Source organism: Orycteropus afer, unplaced genomic scaffold (genome assembly GCF_000298275.1).
Source record: "Orycteropus afer afer isolate SDZICR_OR568_19922 unplaced genomic scaffold, OryAfe1.0 scaffold00045, whole genome shotgun sequence".
Classification (NCBI taxonomy): Eukaryota; Metazoa; Chordata; class Mammalia; order Tubulidentata; family Orycteropodidae; genus Orycteropus; species Orycteropus afer.
This window is the reverse complement of record NW_006921632.1, coordinates 5,350,826-5,372,055: the sequence shown is the minus strand read 5'-3', so window position 1 is coordinate 5,372,055 and position 21,230 is coordinate 5,350,826. Positions and strand designations below refer to the sequence as shown.

Sequence of the window (21,230 nt, the reverse complement as noted above, 5' to 3'; positions counted from 1 at the left end):
TTTTATCAAATCCAGCAAGGCTAATAGTTTTACAAAAGGAAATAAGAGTATAGAAAGGTGCAATAAAAGGAAGTGATAGTTTTATGTATGAGAAGCCATTCAGGCAATACTGAAGATTAAGTAAAGTCTACTATCCAATATAAGCCACCAAGAAAAACAATGGCGTAGTACCTAAGGCATTTGACTGCTATCCAGAAGGCTGGTGGGTCAAACCCACCAGCCTCTCCTTGGAAGGAAGACAGGGCAATCTACTTCCTTAGAGATAGCGCCTTGGAAACCCAAGGAGGGGTCACTATGAGTTGAATCAACTCGACAGCAGTGAGTTTGGTTTTTGTTTTGGTTAGTGCTAAAACACTTCATTATTTCTTTAGAAGAGATAATAACACTCAAAAATTGTAATTAAAAAAGAAACTCACAGAAAGAATTAAATGGAATGGTTAACAAGCATATAAAATCACAGGACTCAAATGGCTGAATGCAGGAAAAGATCCTAACTTTTAGATGCTTTTGTTGCAGGTTTTTCTTACCTCCTCTGCTGTGCTAACATGTCTCCTCTGAGTTTTCTTGGGGCTTAAAAGGTTTCGACGACATGAACCACTCCAAGATGGACTTGGGACAGGCTTAATAGGAAAAGATTTTTCATATGCAGACACATGGCAATGATGGTTTGACTTTCCAATAAAAGTGTTTGATAATCCACTAAAAGAAAAAAAAAAAAAGAATTTGTAAGAAAAGAATAGCAAGTAAGATATATCTATTGATTATTTTCACTTTTAAAAGTAACAAAAACAAACAGAAAGAATGAAATACGTCCCATGTGAGGGAAATGCACAAGAAGTTATATATTACTTAGTTCATATGTATTACTGCATCAGGCTCTGTGGCTCAAGAGATCTTACCAAAACCACGTAATTATTTAACATTTAATATTGTATTCCTTGAGGATTCCTAGTGGCACAGTGGTTAAGCTCTCAGATGCTAACTAAAAGGTATGAGGTTCAACCCACCAGTCATTTCGGGGAGAAAGATGAGGCTGTCTGCTTCTATAAAAATTACAGCCTTGGAAACCTTACAGGGAAATTCTACCCTGTCCTATAGGGCTATTATGAGTCAGAATTGACTCAATAGCAAGTTTATTGTAGGGAACGACACAGCTATGTAGTATGAGAATGATTATCAGACTAGACTTCTTCATAAAACCTGGGTTTCAGGAATTCTAAACACATACAAACACCTTCTGTCTTCTGCTTCTCTATTCCCCTACTCCCCAAGCCCTTTTGGAAAGAATTACTTTAAGGTTAAATATGCAAAGATAAATAAAGCTGGAGCCTCTTAATTAAGTTTTAAACTGAATTTCAAAATTTCCTGAAACACCAGCAGAGGGCTCCCATTATTCATTAAAAACACCCAAAAGGCTTTATTAGGTTGCATCGATCTCAGCTCCTTCTCTTGGCGTCACTACTGACCTCCTCTGAAAGAGAAATCTTGTTTTTATTTTTCTATACTAGTTTGTGCCATAACTAATGGGAAAAACTATTTTTGTGAAATCCAAAAGCTAGCCTTATCTCTAAGGCTACATTAAGTTTTCTCTATTATGTTCCATCTCATTTATCAATATTCAGCAATACATACTTACTGCAGCTGACCAAGTAGATTACAATAAAAATCAATTCTTTAAATCAGTGCATGGGGTATGTATCCAAATGAAATCAGATCAGGTCTAAGAAAATCAACAAGCATATACGCTCTCACTCCTTAACTCTTCAAATTCTCAAGGTTTCTCTGTGTGTTGGAGTGAGCAAAGAACAAGTACTCAAAATTTCAGGAACAGGCTATTCTCTTAGGATAGCTGGAAGCAGCTAGGAAAAGATGACAAGGGAAGTGAAGATACAATGGAGTCTCTGCTCATGCGAGAGCCTGTAAAAAGTTGTGGTTTCTCTGCTACTGAAGTTGTGGATACTGACCTGGATATTTGCCTGAAGACTCAAAACAGGTATATAAATCCCGAAAGGCCCCAATATATTCATAACCACCACGAATCCCCTCAAAACCATCTCCTCTAATAAGCTTTGGCTATCATCAAAATTTGGCATCAAGTAATCTAAATGGTAAGACTTTTAAATGGGTTTGTCCATTATCTCTACAGTTTAAGGTCCAAAAATTGTGTTCCTCTTTTAACATGTCAATGTAATAACTATCTTATAGTCATTTTTCTTACATATGAGAAAGGGCTTGTGAAGAAGACAGAAAACCTACCTTGAGGTCTTTCGGGTTTCGAGGAAGAGACTTCGGCTGTTTCTTGATTTTTGTAAAGTTGAACCTGATGCTGGAGTGGAATTTCTCCACTGACCATTTGCACTCTGGCCAAAGGTCCTTAAATCGGCTGAGCCAGGAAAGTTGTCTGAGGAAGGGTTGTCTAAAAGAATGAAAGTTTGAATAAATTAAACAAATAGCTACAGCTGGTGCCTCATATGACTGCAACCATGGCCAACATTGTATTCCAAAGTAATGTGGCATATCATCATGTCTCTCAGAGAAGAAAGATCCCAGTCTCAACTGCCAGTAAAGTTTGCAGTAAGGGAACTTCTACAAACTATAATTGATTCAGCCATACTAACCTGAAAATTGATGAAGGAGCTGAATCCTGCCACAGCCATGTGCCTTATCTGCATCAATGTGACTCCGTGGTGTCCACCAAAAGTCAACATTTTACCCCAACTATATCTTGCAAGCACTCCCAGGCCTGGGCCTGAAAGAAGGTAGGCCAGACCAGTAAGAAACCAGGTGGAGGGCCAAGGAGAATTTAATTCAAATGAGTAACAGTTATTGCTTAATAAGCAGCAGATGTCACTGTTTGTTAGCTATCATGTTTATGACTCAGGCACTCTCTCTAAGAGCAGAGATAACCTAATTGCTGCTTATTCTGGTCAGCTTATGGCAGGAATGACCCATCATATGCATCTGGTTTTAGTAATCTTCAGTCGCTTAATGCCATAGTTATCAGATGTATCAATATTCCGATGCTTGTAACTGCAATCAGAATAACTAAAGATCGTTTATTATTTGAAGCTTCTGAAGTGATGGTTTACAAGCTGAGGTACAAAAAAATCCCTTTAAGTTTCAGCTAGGAGGGGTAAAAAAAAAATGCATATCCTCCTTCCCCCATTAGCAGTATCAGGCAATTTAAAATAGCTCCTTCCAAATAGCTTCAGACATTGGACTAGAGAACTATGAGAAGCTCCCATGGAAAAACAGAAATCATTCTCTACTTTCAGAATCCTTAATGCTGACATCATTTTGAAAATCTTCTTTTGAAGCATATCACCATAAAAGTTTGCACAATATTGTGTATTTATATCATTTAAAAGATTTAATGTATCTCTTGGTAAGCTAAATAGTAAGGTAGCCTAAAACAATATGCTTTATCCTGTGGCTTTTAAATTGGTCAAGGCATCAGGATTTAGGGGAAAAAAGAGAAAAAATAAGCAGTCAGTGAGGATGTTAGTAGCAATTGATTAACCAGTGGATGAACCTAGTCTAATAATTAAAATAAATTTACTTTCAAAGTGAATTATAACTTTTTTTCTTTGCACCTATGCTTAGTACCTAGTGCTATTATTTTAAGGGTTGAGACAGCAGGCTAATGAAAATGAGCTTCATTAAAGGACCAGAAAATTATTTTCCTTAAATGCAAAGTAGTGATGATAGTAAAAATCTTTGACTTTCACTTTTTTGACTAAAATTTGACTTGGGCATTATCTAACTAGAGATGTCTATCTGAAATTAAGTCTGTCAAGAAAGCCCATTTACTCTGGCAGGTATGAAATCTTAAGACCAAGGATAAACCAGAGTAACCTCAATGGTATATGGCAGAGGCTTCAGCTTTAAAACGCAAGGAAAAAGCCTAAGATTAGTCAGTTTAACCAGAATAAGCAAGTTCCACCTCCACTCAATGAAATCCCTGAATAGTCTTCTACTGCTGATGTTGTCACGCAAAGCTAGAGAGGGACCAATAGGGGGCTGCAGATACTCTTTTTTGTTAGTGAGGGTGTTACCTGGAATTCTGTCATCATTTAAGAAATCAGAATCACAAGTGCCACACATAGATTACTTATTATGTGCACACACAAAACTAGAAGGAAATGAACATTACCTTATGCTTATGTTCCAATGTTACACTGATGAGTATTTTTCTACTTTTCTCTACTCACTTTCTATAGAGAACAGGCAATGGTATTATGGGAATAAAATAAACTATGTTTTTTTAAAGACAGCATGTCAGATAGTCACTTACTATGAAAGTAAGCATCAGTTGCTCTTGTTAACTTTAGGATTTATTTAGTCAGAGTATTAGTAGAACACTTTAAATCATCTTACCTACTAAACTGTGACAGCTTAATTTAACATATTTTCCAAAGATACGGCATGGAAAATGACTCTAAGCGTGAGCAAAATAATTTATTTTCATCATAGTCTACTTTTCTCTGTTTAATAAGAAATTTTTTTAAAATTTTATTTTCATTGTGCTCTTGAGGTCTTAAAGCCTAGCCTTAACTAAGTTAACAAAGTTAAAATGTTGCATTTTCTCTACTTTTTAAAGAATTAAAAAAAAAAAAATCAGTGCTCTTAAAAAAATCAGTGCTTTAGAGATGATGAGAACAAACAATTTGCTAGGAAGAAATTTGAAAGGTACAGTGCTTTGACTCCAAGCAATGTGTCGTACCTGAGTAATAATTTGGACTACAAGCTTCACTTCTTGTGGTACATGTAAAAGATCGGTTTAGGAGGAAGCTCCACATCTTGAATCTAAAGTTTGGGGCTTTCCTGTGTTCATTTCCATTTGGGTGGAGGAAAGGATAGCAGGGTGAGAGAGGAGATGAATACCAATACTATAGTCTGAATCAGGAGAACAAAGCAAGTAAACTGGGAACCTATTTCTAGCCCAAGCAAGAGGTTAAGACACAAGATGACTGCCCTCAGAAATCAATGTGAGGATTTTTAGAAAAAAATATATCCAAAGGAGATAGCAGAGACAAAATTCTTCAGGACTTGCAAGAAACTGGAATGGATGTGGCAAAGAAAAATCATTTTTTAAAAGTACAATGTAATGAGTATCACAAATTTTACATGTAGAAAGTGGTATATCTTTTGCTATGTATATTTTCACCAAAAAATTTTAAAAAATACATGTAAAAAGTATTATTTTAATTAAATATTTTATTATATGAAAAAAATATACAGACTCTTGGCATTCACAGATTTAAAATTCTGATTGTTAGGGAGAAATACTGATCAGAATAATACTAGAAGAAATCTGGCAGAAGCACAGTCTGAATCTTCTGCTAATAGACAGACAAGCATTCCCATTTCTATATGGCTTTATTCATTGTAGTTATTTTCTGTTCATCACTGTGTATACAGTAGTTATTACAGAATAATTATTTTTATTCCTCTAAGAAATGGCCTTCAAATAAGAGAGAAAACTTTAGTGAAAGATTGTGATATAGCAATCAACTTCCAGTATGAGGATAAATACAGGAAAAATGTAACTCTCAAGAATCATGTGACTTGAGTAGAAAGCCAGGAATCTGGTCAAATACTGCCATATTCAAGAATATGAAGATTTGAGATGATCTCAGGTATATCCTTTGTGAATATCAATGGGCTACTGAAATTTGAAAGGAAAAACATATATGTACATAAATACATATACATATGTATATAAATGCTTTTAACTCATATTATTTACAATAGCTGAAAATGGTGGCACGGTGGGAGGGCACCTAAACCATAGGAACAATAGTGAAGCGAATAAAGGCACAGGCCCATTAACCCAAATCAGAGACCCCTGGGTACAGGAGTGCTTTTGAATGAATAATAATTAGGAATTTTAGAAAGATAACGTAGTGTACTATGTAATGTTTCTTAGTGCGGAACAGCACCCTGTAATCAAACACATTGATGTATCTGCTGTGAAATGTATATATACTCACATTTAGAGAAATAAAGATGAAAATAAATAGCTTCATGTCGGTTCATGTAGGTTTTACCAAGAAAGTAATTCATGTCAGGTTAGGTTTTAATGCCAAAAAAAATATGGAAAAAAAAAAAGTTTTCAAAATTTTTGGGATTTTGATATCACACATAAGAGACTGTGCATGTATATTTAAATCCTATGATTACATATAAATAGAAAATTATAAACATGAAGAACAGCACATAAACAAATAGAAAAATTAAAATTAAAATATTGAGCTAAAAAGATATATATAGTGAATCATATAATGTGTACCACATTATGTGTGCACAGATAAAAACTGGAAGAGGCCACAGGTGTTGAATAAAATAAGAATTAAGTTACAATAAAGGGATTTTGAGTGCAACTTTCTGTATAATTCTTTATTAAGCAATCATTTTAATCTAAAAACATAGATTCTAACCAATGGTAAACCAGTATATGAAATTATAAGCAAAGACAGACTGAGTTCAAAAGGAAGTATCACTGATCTGATTCCATTAACCACTCAACTGCCCCTCCTCTAGGACTAATAATGAGCTATCAAAACATATTTCAGGCTCTCCACTCAACAAAAAGGTCTTTTTGGTAATAATGGTAGTTACTTTCTAAGAAGATTAACTGATTTTTCTATACAAATTATGCACATACTACGTGGAGGCAACTGCCCACCCCAGAAAAGGAAATCCAGTGTCTGGGGTAGATAAAATACCACGTACTTAAATGACATTTAAATATAATATAAATCTAAAAGAATATCATACTAACGTCTTTTTAGGGGAGGAGATCTCATCTTGCTGACAAAGAATCCTGAGGAAGCCAAATAACAACAAAAATTATTATTTGCATTTCATATTTATCATTCTCAAATTTACCTTTGTAAGAATCCCAGTGAGGCAGGTTCAATACTATTACTAGTGTTCCCATTTGTGAAGAGATTGAAGTATGAGGAGTGAAAAGATAAGAGAAGACCACTGATTCTTCAAGGTACACAAATGTCTATAATCTTCCTGAGTCATACTGCCAGGAAGCTAACCAACAAAGCTCCTTGTTTCCCAAGACAGAGGCAGAAGACTATTAGGGGTTTAAAAGCTTAGGAGGGGGACAGATGATAAGTCAGGCAAGCCAGAAGATAGGAATAGCCTAGAGAATGCTGACTTTCGTCATCATAGATCACAAATTGAATAGGCAAGCCCCTGAATATGCAAGCATGGCTGTGGCAGGTGCTAGATGGAAACATGGAATTAATATTTCCTGCCCTGATGGAGGGACATACTTTGGTAAAAATAAATCTTCAGGTTTCATGTATTCATGAAAAAGGCAAATTCTGCGCTTCGAATCATAAAACAATACCCTTTACATCACATACAATTAAAAAAAAACAGCATTGCTTTTTACAATAGTTTTTGACAAGTATGAAAATGGATTGCTAAATTATTCGAAAAAAATTAATATTTGATTGAGATTAGATCAGCAAAATGTTACAGCAACCACACACATACATATAGAAAGCTTACTAAAAATGATGTTTTAGTGGAGAAAATACCATTTTGCTTTTGACAATGCTTTTACTTTTAGAGATGATGAGAACAAACAATTTGCTAGGAAGAAATTTGAAAGGTACAGTGCCTTGACTCCAAGCAATGCGTCGTACCTGAGTAATAATTTGGACTACAAGCTTCACTTCTTGTGGTACATGTAAAAGATCGGTCCAAATTTCCTTGCCTGGAAGGCAAAATCTAAACAAAACAGAAGATTTTTCTTAAATCACATTTTCAACAGGAAAAAAAAAAATGTATCATTAAACAAAATTATATTTCAGAACTCAACATAACAGTACAAACTATTAATAAGAAAGGAAAACACAGTCAATTTGATGAAATGATTCAGGATTCAAGGGGAAATGGGTAAAATACCCATTATACAATGTAATATAAAGAATGCTTGTTACAAGGTAAACATGCATTTAGTATATCCTGTTCTGAAAGCCAGCTGTGACAGAAAACAAAGAGGCTAAAAAAATCAATCTGATCTACTTTTGACAAATATACAGATAGTTTTTAACCAAGAGAGGTACTATAGTCCTAGTACAAACTGGAAACATATGGCTATATATTCATGGTTATATTGAATCATGATTGATATATTCAATCATTATACTGAATCATGAAAATCATCACAGGATGTGGATACTACAGGTATTTAGTGCCTACAGGCCAAGGATCCTAAACATCCTGTTATGCCTGGGACAGAATTACATAGCAAAGAATTACTAAAAACTTCCTTAATGAGAAAGATTGCTTTGTAACACTGCTTCTCAAACTTTGATGTGCATATAAATCAGCTAGAGATATTGTTGAAATGGAGATTCTCACTCAGAAGACTGATATTATGATTTCTAATAAGCTCCCAGGTGATACCTGTGGTGCAGTGAATTACCTGGTATGGCTTTTCTAGCCACAGTCTTTGTGACTCTCACCAGATTAATGAATGGGGCCATGAAAATAAGGTGTATGAACTCTAATGCAAGGATTGGTTGGTTTTGCCACACTGCTGGGCTTAAAATGAGCCCTCCTAGAAGTAGAGGAGGGGATCTCACTGCCATCAAGAGAGAAGTGCTGGAGTTGGAATACAGGGTATCCTTGGACCCAAGATCCCTGCACTGGACCTCCTTGGCAGAGATGCCCCAGTAGAGACACCCTAGCAGAGACACAGCAGTAGTGGAACCAAGAGGCATGAGACAGAACAGCAACCTTGCTGGCCCATGGGGTGAGAAAGCTGAGTGCCTTGGGCAAGAGGCTTGCTAGTAGAGTAGGGTGTACCTAGGTGAACCTACTGGCAGAGCTAAAAAAACTCTGTAACACTTGCCTGAGCAGGTCAGAGGCCAGGCCGAGAGGTCAAGAGCCAGGGGGCGTGCCTGAGGGCATAGCAGAGGGGAAATTATTCTGATCAAATAATTGTATCTTTAGAGTGTTCCTGAACCTGAATTGTAACCTGCTACTTCCCTAAAAACCCCACAACCATGAGTATTATCTGTGAGTTCTGTGTGACCACTGCAACAAATTATCTAACGCCACAGAGAAGTGGTAAGTGCCTTGGGAGGGATGGTTGGTGTCAGAGCTAGTAAAAATCTGGAGGGTGATAGCATGTCTGAGCTCATAGGAATAAGCCTTGGGCTGTTGATGGTAACGTTTCCCCCTTGTGAGACTGGGGGAAGCCAGAAGGTGCTGCCTCCATGTCCTTTTAGTAATGCCAATGCTGGACCAGACTTTGAAAAACTAGACTTTCTAGTATAAGGAAAACTCAGAGCTGCTGTATATTTACACATTTCCCTCCCATTCAGTGCACAGCAATTTTAAGACACTACTTTAAAAGAAAGGAGGCCTGGTAACACAACAGCTAAGTACTTGGCTGCTAACTGAAAGGTCAGCAATTTGAACCCACCAGTAGCTCCATGGGAGAAAAGACCTGGCAATCTGTTCCTGTAAAGGATTATAGCCTAGGAAACTCTAGAAGCAGTTCTACTGTCACATGGGGTCGCTATGAGTCAGAATGGACTCAACATCACACAACAATAACAAGTTTAAAAGAACATTATCTGTATATTGGTAATTGTAGTATTCAGAGAAACAATGAAGTTTCCTAGAAGAAACTGGTCTCAAAGACTCAAACTTGGTCTGGTTCTTGTCTTTAATATATACAGTAGAATTCCAAACACTAAAACTCTTGATACTAAAAAGTTTACATATATACTTGTACTTTTAAGTTGGCATTTAAACTACACCAAAGGAAAATTTAAGATAAGTCAAAGTAGTTAATTAATTATGGGAAGAAAAGTATTCCGAACCTGATGGTCAGAAGGTAAAAGCTGGTCCTCTGGTAAACCTGTCTGTGGCAGGAGATGAGCTTTGAATACAGAGTTGTGGTTCACTAAAGTTACTTCTCCAGCATCCATCCTCATCCTATCAGCAGTATCATCTGGGGAAAGAATACAGATTACTTCAAGTCACCTAAGTCTTCTCTAAGTTTTTCCTATGAATCAATCTTTTTGCCTAACATGATCCCAAAGAACAACTCCACAAACAAAATCCCTCCTTCATCACTAACTACTAGCAAGAAAGCTCACTGTCAAAAGAGGCCCATGTACGGAAACTGGCTCATTTGGAATTGATTTGAGATCATCAACCAAACACTTCAAAACTTTTACATTTAAACAGATTAATTCAAAGTTTTTAAAATAATGATATCTTCCTGAAAGAAGTTTTAAAATGCCTTAACTGGAGAAAAATTTAAAATATAAAAAAAACAAGGAAAAAATGTCAACATTCAGAAACAAATACTGTTCACATTGGTTTATTTCCTGTTTTAACTCAAAAAGCTATTTTAAAAATTAAACCACTTAGATTATTTTTCTGTAAAAAGCATCATTTATTCATATAGTTCTTAACAGAGATAATACAAGCTCAATCATTACAATATTATGGCAGAATCTTTGTAACCATTTTTGAGACATCTGTTACTATAAAAGAGCTGGAATTAGAAAAAATGGGAGTTAAGGGAACTCAAAGACTTAATACTGAGATCAGCAATAAAAGAAAATGGAAACAAATAACCAGGAAAGAAGGAGAAAGAAAAGGTAGAGTAGTCAAAAGAAGAAGAAAAAAAAATGTAGAGGGAAGGCTAATGTGAATTAAAAACTTAAATTAAAATATAATACAAGATGTTAGAACAGTTAATTGTACAGATTTTTCTACCTTTCCTCAAAGTGGCTACAAGTCCTAACCTTGTATAGATCTCCTTTTATAGACACAAAGTACTAGGAATGAAATAGTGGGAAATGTTCCAACCACCATAATCCTCAATGCTGCTAATAAAATGAAAAATTTCTATTAATCAAAATATTTATCATATAGAAAGCAGTATATCACAGTACTAAAGAACAAGGACTCTGGAACCAGATTGCCTGTGTTCATAGCCTGTCTCTACTATTTGTAGTTCTGTAACCCTAGATAAGTTTCTTAACTTCTGCGTCTCAGTTTTCTTTTTAATAAAGGATTAAATCTTGTAAGTACTTTTAGATATCCTTGCAAGGTAAATGAGTAATATATTTTAAGTGCTTAGAATAGGACCTGGCACAGAGTAAATGTTTGCTAGTGCATAATTTCCTTTATAAATATAATGAATGAAAAAAAAAATGCTTCTCAATGACTCTATGAACAACGTCCCAAGCAAAAGAAAATTACTTTTGGTACATAACCAAACAAACAAAAAACCAAACTCACTGTCATCGAGTTGATTCAGATTCATAGCAACCCCCTTTGGGTTTCCAAGATGGAGTGGCTGGTGGGTTTGAACCGTCAACCTTCTGGTTAGCAGTCAAATGCCTTAGGCACTATGCTCCTGGAGCTCCTTGTTTGGTATATAGTGTTAGATAATTAGAATTAAGAGCTCCCCTGAAATTATCACTAAGCACAAAGATGGCAAATATTGAAAATGTTAGGAAAACCCATTCTCACACTCCAGCATGACTAATCAAAGTAACTAACAGGATTGAATGACTACTTCATTGTTACTCTTACCCATGTCAGGTCTTTTCACATCACTGACTTTAGCAAAATACAAAGTCCTATAAAAGAAAACAGAAATATTACATACTGAAACATCTACTTCATATAATTATAGAAGCCACTCAGCTGTGACATCTTTTGTGGTGGAGAAAAAATATTAAGGTGTAAGGAGAATTGACTTGATGGGAAAAGACTGAAAATCAAACCAGCCTGAGGTAATTCAAAACATTTCTGAAGCCTGTACTACAGTAAACAGCAATGCCAGATTATTCACTGAATCACAGACTATTAAAGGGAGAAGAAATACTGGAAAGCCAGTCCTTGGAAGATTATGTGATTTGCATAAGGCCATAAAGTTAGTAGTGACTATGCTGAAAGTACAACCTAGAAATTCTTCCAATCCACTGCTCTATTACCTTATGCTAAACTATTTCATAAACAAGTAACAGATCTTATGGCAGTCCAATTAAGACTTTTTTTCCGTATGTCTTACCCAGTGGCCAAATATAAAGCCACTGATACTCTGAGGACAATCAAGGAGTATTTCACAGTTGTGCTAAGTATTTTTCCCCTTCATCAATCAAACTGCTATAAACCAGAGCACCCCTGTGCCTATGTGAAATTACTTTCTCCTCTGATGTATCTGCTTTTCTAAGGAAAAGAAAGTTAAAAGCCTAACTGGTTGGGAAACAGGTTAATAAACATACTCGTGGAACATAGCTTCTTGGCAGATTTCCAAGAGTAAAGAAGGGATGGTAACAGTCACACCTTCATATATTCATAATCTTATCATCATATTTTAAAAAAGATTGAGCACTTGATCAACTACCTAGTAATACCAGGGTTTCTATCTACTTAGGAGACTGGATGATAGCAGGCATTCTTTGTGGTCACAGTAACAAAGTGCACACACAAAGGAAGACTACTTGAGCCTTTTTTGGCACAGCTACATCTAGCCTTACCAGAGAGGATTCCCAAAGAATTTAAGCCTTAGATTTAGGGTTCAAATGTATTTCTAAGCGCTCAATTTCACAAAACACTTCTCTGGAAAATTTCCGCAGTATTCTTTCCTCTTTTTTCTTTTTTAATAAAGCACGATTCTCTGTGTTCCCGATTAAAGGGAAAAAAAACCATACCAACAAATAAAGTAACAGGAGATCTGTCACTTTTTCACACTTCATGCTGATAGGGCCCTCCGTAAGTATTACCACCGGCCTTTTTTTGTTATAGTAATAAGCTCTGGAAGCATAATGCCTAAGGCACTTGACTGCTGACCAGAAGGCTGGCAGTTCAAACCCACCAGCCACTCCTTGCAAGAAGGTTGGGCAATCTACTTCCATAGTGATACTGCCTCGGAAACCCAAGGAGGGGTCACTATGAGTCGGGTCAGACTCTCGACAGCACATAACAACAATTAGAATGGCAATTTGAAAAGCCTGCATTTTGCTGAGATGAAAGTGAAGAGGGAAGCAAGTTAAAAATTCACAGAATTTTCAAGATTCAAGATTATGTCCAGAGAGGTTAAATGACTTGCCTGAAATCACACAGGTGGGGCAAAGGGTGGACAAGAATCCAGGTATCCTGACTCCAGGCAAGTGTGCTTTCAACAAACATCACACAGCTTCCTAGACACTAGCAAGATAAAAGTAATCCCTAACTAATCCTGGGGAATCTATACTGATTTATATTTTTAAGTGGTTAAAGCTCCACATGGGTATTTTAGTACAAATATATGCAGCTTCTTCAGTGTGCTTATAGTGTTTTATTTTCATCAATTTGCAATTACATTGAGAGAAGGGGTATTTTACCCCAAGATCCTCTGAAATGCTCGATCTGAAACCTCTGGTGCCACCAAAGAAAGTATTTTATAATCTTGTCAGTGTCTGAGAAATGAAGAATAAATGAATTCAAATGTTAAAGATTCTATAATTTTCAGTCTACAAATTTGACTTTCATGTCCTGTAATCACAAATGTATTTTGCAAACATATGAATTTTCTTTCAAGAAAATTATTCTAATAATTCATTTTCTAGTACACACTGGTCATTTAATTTAATGAAAAGACATAGGAAGTTATAGGTATTCAGGTGAAATCAGGTTAGGCAATACGAACTCTAAAAAAAGGAAGCAGAGTTCTGATTGTAAAACATCTATAAACTTATCTACATGCAGAGGTCATTTTGAAAGAAAATGTTTGAGGATATGATGAAGTTACATAGTGAAGAAAGTACTTATTGAGAAGCAGTGTATAAAATTAGCTTTATCCAGGACCAAGATATAGTTAGGTCAATTTTATGACATGGGAAGGGTGTGGAAATGACTCACTGTAATCAATCTACACTAAGTGCTGGAAAATAATTATGTATATGGCCCAGTTTCTACTATATCATCATGTACTTGTTTTTGTTTTTCATACTTTAAATGTAATCTCTCCCAATTAGACTAACATCTTAGAGGTGAGGGCTACGCATTCAGATTCTTTCATGCAACACATTAACTGTGTGCCAAGTAGGTGCCAGGTTCTGGGGATATAAAAGTAAAACTTGGTCCTGGCTGCTGAGAAACTCACTGTGTAGTAGGGGAAGCCAGATCCTGAAACAGATACTTACAGCAAAACAATAAAGCTGGTGCAATTAGAAGTAAGGGAATCCAGGAGAAAGAAAAGACAGAGTTCAAAAGCAGTGATCAACAGTTACATCACTTAAGCCAGAAGTAGCAGAACCTGTATCCATCCACACCCTCTAGATTTGACTCATTAAATGAGTGACATCAAGACCATCTCTGCAGTCAGGATGATTAACTGAAAGCAAGTAAAAATGAAGGAGGCTTCTCAGGAGAAAAACAATTGAGGCTCCCTGAAAGGGACTGGAGGGAAAAAAGGAAGGAAATCTGGAAACTGGAAGCTTAAGGGATTATGCTTAAAGAAATGCTTAAAGTTTCACCGTAATCTTTTTAATTCAGTGTGATTTGTATTTCAACAGATTATCTTTATGAAAAACAAAGATTGAGAAGGTGATATGATCTATTCCATCCAGAATATCCAATTGGAACAAAGACTCTACGTCAAACAGTTTGTAGCTTACAAAGATTTTGTATAAATTTTACAGGAACCACCATCCCAGATATAATAGAGTACCAAACGTGAAGTGAAATGACTTTAACAAGGCTGACTTGAAAGTGATAAAAGGGCAAGTTACAGCCAACAAGATAGTGGAAATACTGGAGAAGCCCCGATAAACAGAAACCACCACGCTCAAGACAAGAGAAACTGGGCATACATCCAGAGGTCATGTTAGAGTGCACCAAGAAAGAGACAATTGGAGGGAATTACCAGGAGGCGATGAGCGAGGTAAGCAAACTGTGGCAGCTAAGGGGATTTTCATAAGCTAGACAGCAAGGTCCGGACGTCTCTTTCTGGTGGTGGCACTAGCGGTATCACATCTCAGGAAAATACCATACAGTAAGAGTTGAAGAAATGTTTACGTGACTGCAGAAGTAGTCGTAAAAAATCATTCAGGTCTCAAGGAAGGCGGGAGGTGAAGCTGGTGTGACAAGAAAATTGAGCTTCCCGTCGAAAACAGTTCTTCCCTGGGAGAAGCCCCTGCTCTGGCGGGAAAGCCCCGGAACCCAGGCGGCCTCTTCCCCACAAGTAGGGTCGAGCGTCCAGATGGGCCCTGTGGTACCGGCGGGGGACAGGGGAAGACGGCGACCTCTCTGCGGTCCCGGAAAAATGGGCCTGAAGGAACGGCCTCAGGAAGCCGAACTAACCGCCGCCGGCCGAACTGCGGCCAGCGGACTGCATGACGGGGGGGGGTGGGGGGTGTCCCAGGGGGGCGGGGCAGAGGAAAAGGCGCCGGACCCACAGCCGTCCCCACTTCGGCCCAGCCCAACCCAGCTAGGCCAGTGGACCCGGTCCGGCACTGCCTCCCGACCCAGGCTCCCTCCATCCTCACCCCTCCCCCAGCTTCCCGCCGCCACTCACCGAACCGGAACCGGCTGCTATGCGAAGGGGTTTCCGGCCGGGCGCGGAACACAAAACTCGGGAACCACCACGAACCGGAAACACCTTCACATCACCGGAAGAGCTGCTCGGTGTCTGCGGAGGAGGGCGGTGGGATGGGAGGTCAAAGAGCAGAGTTGAGGACAAACGGAACGCCCGCGCGGTGTGGCGAGGGCTGCAAATCCCAGGGAGCATCAAAGGCTGTAGTCATAATTTCCCTCTTCCCCTTTCAGTTTGGGCTTTTTGCTACTTCTCATTCTCGGAATACTGTTAGTGCTCCAATTGTCCTTTTCTTTTCTCTGTTCCCTTGTTCTCCGTACCCGCCGCTTTCTGGTTCCGCAAGGCAATTTTTGCTTACACTGGGGTTTCCATGGCAGCTCTTCGCTGTGCCCCTCCGTCAGCGAGAACCTGTGGCTTGTCCGACAGATGGAGACCTAAAAGCTAAATAGAGTCTCAGGCTGAACCTTGCTTTGTTGAAAATCACAGTCTATTAGTCCTTGTACGACATATTAGAGATTTTTAGTCTAAAAGGTTCAGAGAAATGAAGTCGTTTCCCAAAGTAATAAAGTGCTTGGCAAATCTGGGAGTAGGAAACACGTTTCCTAATTTACAGTCCAGTAACTGTGCACCACAGCATGCTTAACTTACCGTTTGGCGATTAGGGAATGAGGGAGAAGCAGGTTGGGGACAGCTTAGGTTTAACTTTGGGAACACACAGAACCTTCCAGAAGAGGTGTCAGGAAAGTTATAGAGACTGACTTTCCTGGGAAGAGTTAGGGAAGGACCCAGTAGTCTGTTACCTTTAAGGACTAAGTGGCTCTGGGAAGAAGTATTGTGTTTGTTCTTTCAGACTGTTTACCAAGTCTCATTAATTTAACAGGCCTCTGGACCCAGGCTCTGTCTAGATGTCTTGGAGAAATACTGATCTAGATGAGAGCCACAATTTGAGCTTGGACTTAAATAAGAGAGGCTTGTAGTGGCCTCCACACTTTTAAATACTTTCAGCAGCTAGGAGAAGAGAATGCTTGATGAATGCAGTCAAAAGATTAGATTATTTTTATCACCATATGCTGATATTTTTATACTGTCAGATCTTAAGGCTCAGTAGTGTTGGACATACCTGGTACATGTCAGTATTGTCCATCGTAATCATTCTTCAAATGTGTTTATTTAAATTAAAGTCTGTCTCTGTTTCTAGGAGACAACCATGCATAAAGAAGAATTTCATCTGAAATTTTTCATGTGTATGATTCAATCTCACCGGTTAGTCAGGACTCCTCAAAGCACAGGTACTATTGTCTCCTGATCATACCCCAGTGCTAAAGAATGAGTCCTTATGCGGGAATTCTCAATACAGCACTTGTAACTTACTAGTGTAAATACAAGTTTCAGGGGTCAACTGACTATTCCCACTATTATATAATTTTTCACTGAGTCATGTGTTCCCGTATAAGTATCGGGTGATATTTTGACCTGGTATGTGAGATCAGGCCCTAAGCAGATAGGGAGGTCTTCGGAGTTAAGGGGGAACAGTAATTATAGTCCATGAGCTAATAGTTGATTTCACTGCTCTTTATGAATTATTTTACCGTATCCAGGCTCTTCTGTAGAAGTCTTTATTGCCTTTGTAATTGACACTCCAGAATCTGTACAATAAATCAAGCTTTAAAGAAAAAGGGCCTTCTTTTCCACCCCAGGCTCAAAGTATCTTGTATATGTCCTGCATTCCCTCCATTTATGTTATGGAAGGAGTAGAAACTTTTTTTCAGAAAGATAGTTATCAAGAAGAGTCATTGTTTCTCTAATTTGTCACTGGCTTTATGAAAATAAGGTCCTAGACAGCTGGAAGCCATAGGGAGAATGAAAGGGAGTAAGGAATATTCTCTTCCCTGGATCCCACCTTGAGGATGACCTAGAGCTATTACTTCTTAGCTGGGGAAGTTTCAACCTCCAGCATGCCCATGCAAAAGCCACCACCAGAGACAGACATCTTGAAGAATCTGGACACACTGGATGATCCAGACACCGTGGAAGGCATATCTATCTTGAAAAATTGTGAGACATGTAAGTTAATAAGGGGGAGGAGTTTGAAAAGGAGTATGGGAAAGTAAAAAGTTTATTCATAGCATTTTAAATCAGGGTAGACTTACCAAAGCTGAAGTATGAGTTAAGATGCAAAGAAAAAAGTATGTGCTTGTGTGTGTGTGTGTGTGTGTGTCAACAGGAAGTCATCTAGGAAACTGTGGAGGGAGGAACAATTCTATGAAAAATAGCATGATTTATTCAATAAATTGATTGGCTTCCTTATAAGTTACTAATCTGATTTATTCTCAGCAACCCTGATATATACAAATGTGAAATTTAAAAAATGAGTTATCATATTACAATATTATTTTAAATACTGTCAAAATATCCACCCTAGGAATCTATTTAATAACAAATTTCCCTTGTATATTTAAGGTAATGCTCATAAGAAATGAATTTGACGCTTCAGAAACCTATCTGTGATTTTCTTCTCAACTGAAACACATCTATTATTGGAATATATTGGAATCAGTTCATTGCAAACATCTATGAGTTCCCAGTATGTGTCAAATATTCTACTAGAAATGGAAGTTTGTTTTCTACATATACATGGGTGTGTGTGTGTGTGTATAAAACCTCGTCATCGCCCCAGTAGCTTACAGTTTAAAAATACCTTAGAGATTATTTAGTCCGAAGGTGCTCTGGTGGAATAGTGCCTAAGTCATTTGACTACTAACCAGAAGGTTGGCAGTTCACACACACCGGCCACTCCACAGAAGGAAGACCTGGCAATCTTCTTCTGTAAAGATTTGCCACCTCAGAAAACCCAAAGGGGGTCACTATAAATTGTAATCGAGCTCCCTTATATTTTCAGAAGGACCTTGGGTTTAATAAGGTTTTCCTCAAGAAGTTAACAATGTCATTGGAGTCATTATTACTACCAGTACCTAGGAAACATAGCAGTATTTATTTAATACTTTTTTGAGCACTTACTATTTGAAGTCATTGTACTAGGCTCAGTAGGAGATGAGAATATGATTGAGCTGCTTTCCCTGTCCCTTAGGAGATTACAGTCAAGGAGAAGGGATAATATGAAACAATGTATAAATTAAGAGCTTGGTAACTTTGGTTCAAAAAATTGAATTTCAAAAGAAGATGCCATAGAGAAGTGGGGAAGGGAGGAGCTGGCTGACTGCTTAGGCAGAGCTCCACTGAGCTCCAGCATGTTGACAGGACACTATGGTCCAAGACCCAGTGCTAAGCCGTGAAGTTGCATAAACTCAAACTAACTTCAATCTTGCTAGAATACCTGGAGTCAAGCAGACTCATAAGAAAATTATTTCTATTTAAGAATCCCAATTTACTCAGCTATTGTGGCAATCTTGTTTGCTTGCTCACTCTCTCTCTCTCTCTGTATTTGTATATATAGCAACAGAGTATGGTCTATGTCCCTTTGATCAGACTTGCTTTGTCCATGCAAAAAAAAAGGGGGCCAGGAACAAGAAATAAATTCATCTGTTGGCTTTGTCCAGTTTTTAGAATTTATGCAGATTGTTTCTTATTTGCCCTCATCTTCCCCACTTCTCTCAATCTTGTTTTGTTCCATATCTGATATTCACCTCAGACCCCCATTGTTCTGATGACTCATTTGGACCTGCTTCTCTGGTTTGAACTCAGCATTATCCCATGAATAAAAAAGTTCAACTTCTGGCTTCAAGCATTGAGGGCTCAGGTAAGAGCCACTAGAGAAGGGGAATCTAAATCTTCCCAATTGGCCCCAGTGGGGCCTCTTTTTCCCCTTCCTTCCCTGCCTCTCTCCTTGCTCCCTTCTCCCAATTTCTTTCCTTCCTTCTTCTGTCCCTTCCTCCCTCTTTTCCACTTTTCCTTTCTTCAAAAAAAATTTTTGAGTGCATAATATGACAGGCACTGTACTTGGCACTGGGAGTAAAGTAGTAAACAAAATAGGTACATTGCCTGTCCTCATAAAGTTTGTAGTTTTGTGGGTGTGAAGACAGTAATCATGTAATCACATGCATGGTTATGTAATTAGAATGGCTCTAGTACAATGAAAGAAAATAGCATCATGTAATTAGAGTGTAAAAGAGAAGACTAATCTGTCCTGAGAAGTCAGAAAAGCCCTTTGAGAAAGGAGTTAGTCAGACAAAGGGGGAAGAAGGGCTTTCCAGGGGGCAGGGACAGTAGGCGCTGGAGTGGGAAGGAAGTTGGCTCATTGGAGGAGCAGACTAGGCATGTAGGACTTGAGGGAGAAGACTAGCTGGAGCTGGAACTCTAAAGGCATGTAAGAGCCAGATCATACAATGCCTTCTAGGGTTTTTTTTTTTTTTTTAATGCATTTTATTGAAGCATTGAAATATAATTTATGTACAGTGAAATATACAAAACTAAAGTGACATGGGTCAATGCATTTTATTTATTTATTTTTGCAGTGTTCCCTCCCCACCCCTCCCACCCCTCGCAACCAACAAAGAGTTTCCCTCCATATTTAAACCTTTCCTTGACCCTCCACAACAACAAACTAATACTGTATTTGTTCTTCTGTGATTGACCTATTTCATTCAGCATAATGTCCTCCAAGTTCATCCATGTTATACGGTGTTTTGCAGACTCTACATTATTCTTTAGTGCTGCGTAGCATTCCATTGTGTGTATATACCATAGTTTGGTCATCCACTCTTCCATTGATGGGCACATAGGCTGTTTCCACATTTTTCCTATTGTAACTAGTGCTGCGATGAACATGAGTGTGCATATATCTGTTCCTGTCTTGGCTCTCACCTCTCTAGGATATATACCTATTAATGGGATTGCTGGGTCAAAGGGTATCTCCAATTTCAGCTTTCTAGGGAATTGTCATAATGCTTTCCACAGTGGTTGTATCACTTCACAGTCCCACCAGCAGTGTATGAGCATCCCAGTCTCTCCATATCCCCACCAGCATTTGTTATTTTCTGTCTCGTTGAACTTTGACATCAGTGCTGGGGTGAGATTGTATCTCATTGTTGTTTTGATTTGCATCTCACTGATGGCCAATGATCATAAGCATCTCTTCATATATTTGCTGGCCACCTGAATATCCCCCTTGGTGAAGTATCTATTCATATCTTCTGCCCATTTTTCAATTGAATTGTTAAGTTCTTTGCTGTTGAGGCATTGGAGTTTTCTATAAATCTTAGAGATAAGTCCCTTGCCAGATATGTAATTATCGACAAGTGTGAATTTGTTGCTGTCATTTTTGCTATGTGCTTTTTTGTGGTGTTGATTTCTTTGTTGTATATAATTTTCTGTGCTGAGCTTGTTTTGTTTATGAATTGTATTATCACTTGTTTTGTTACTATTGTTTTAGTATTTGCTAAATATTTGTGATGGTCCTCTTTTTTATTTTGATTTCTTTTTTTTTTTTTTTATTAGGATTTGGGTGAAGACCCACAGAGCAAACTCACCCTTCATACAGCAGTCCACATACACTCTGCCCCACGTCATCGACCAAAACCCACAATGCAGCAGCTCCCCTCCCACTTCCCCCCCACAGCCACCTCCTCCCAGCGTCCATCCCTCCACACTCCCCTGCACCCCGAGAGGCCCATTGTCTGCCAACCCTGTA

The 21,230-nt window shown here is 38.0% G+C and overlaps 2 protein-coding genes across 2 annotated transcripts in view; one reads left to right on the top strand and one right to left on the bottom strand.

Annotated features, from left to right (window-relative positions):
• Positions 1–16,727, bottom strand: part of SENP1 (SUMO specific peptidase 1) — a 67,517-nt gene extending 50,790 nt beyond the window's left edge. The window contains exons 1-9 of the mRNA XM_042780556.1: positions 16,704–16,727; positions 16,087–16,163; positions 15,566–15,758; positions 12,210–12,234; positions 11,596–11,670; positions 9,864–9,994; positions 7,671–7,755; positions 2,257–2,416; positions 528–699 (exon numbers count right to left, since the gene is read on the bottom strand). Of these exons, the coding sequence (XP_042636490.1) occupies positions 528–699; positions 2,257–2,416; positions 7,671–7,755; positions 9,864–9,994; positions 11,596–11,670; positions 12,210–12,234; positions 15,566–15,758; positions 16,087–16,163; positions 16,704–16,727 (942 nt within the window). The remainder of the gene's footprint in view (positions 1–527; positions 700–2,256; positions 2,417–7,670; positions 7,756–9,863; positions 9,995–11,595; positions 11,671–12,209; positions 12,235–15,565; positions 15,759–16,086; positions 16,164–16,703) is intronic.
• A 63-nt stretch (positions 16,728–16,790) lies between these two features.
• PFKM (phosphofructokinase, muscle) overlaps positions 16,791–21,230 on the top strand; it is a 54,262-nt gene continuing 49,822 nt past the window's right edge. The window contains exons 1-2 of the mRNA XM_007937887.2: positions 16,791–16,872; positions 17,516–17,638. Coding sequence (XP_007936078.1) covers positions 16,791–16,872; positions 17,516–17,638 — 205 coding nt within the window. The remainder of the gene's footprint in view (positions 16,873–17,515; positions 17,639–21,230) is intronic.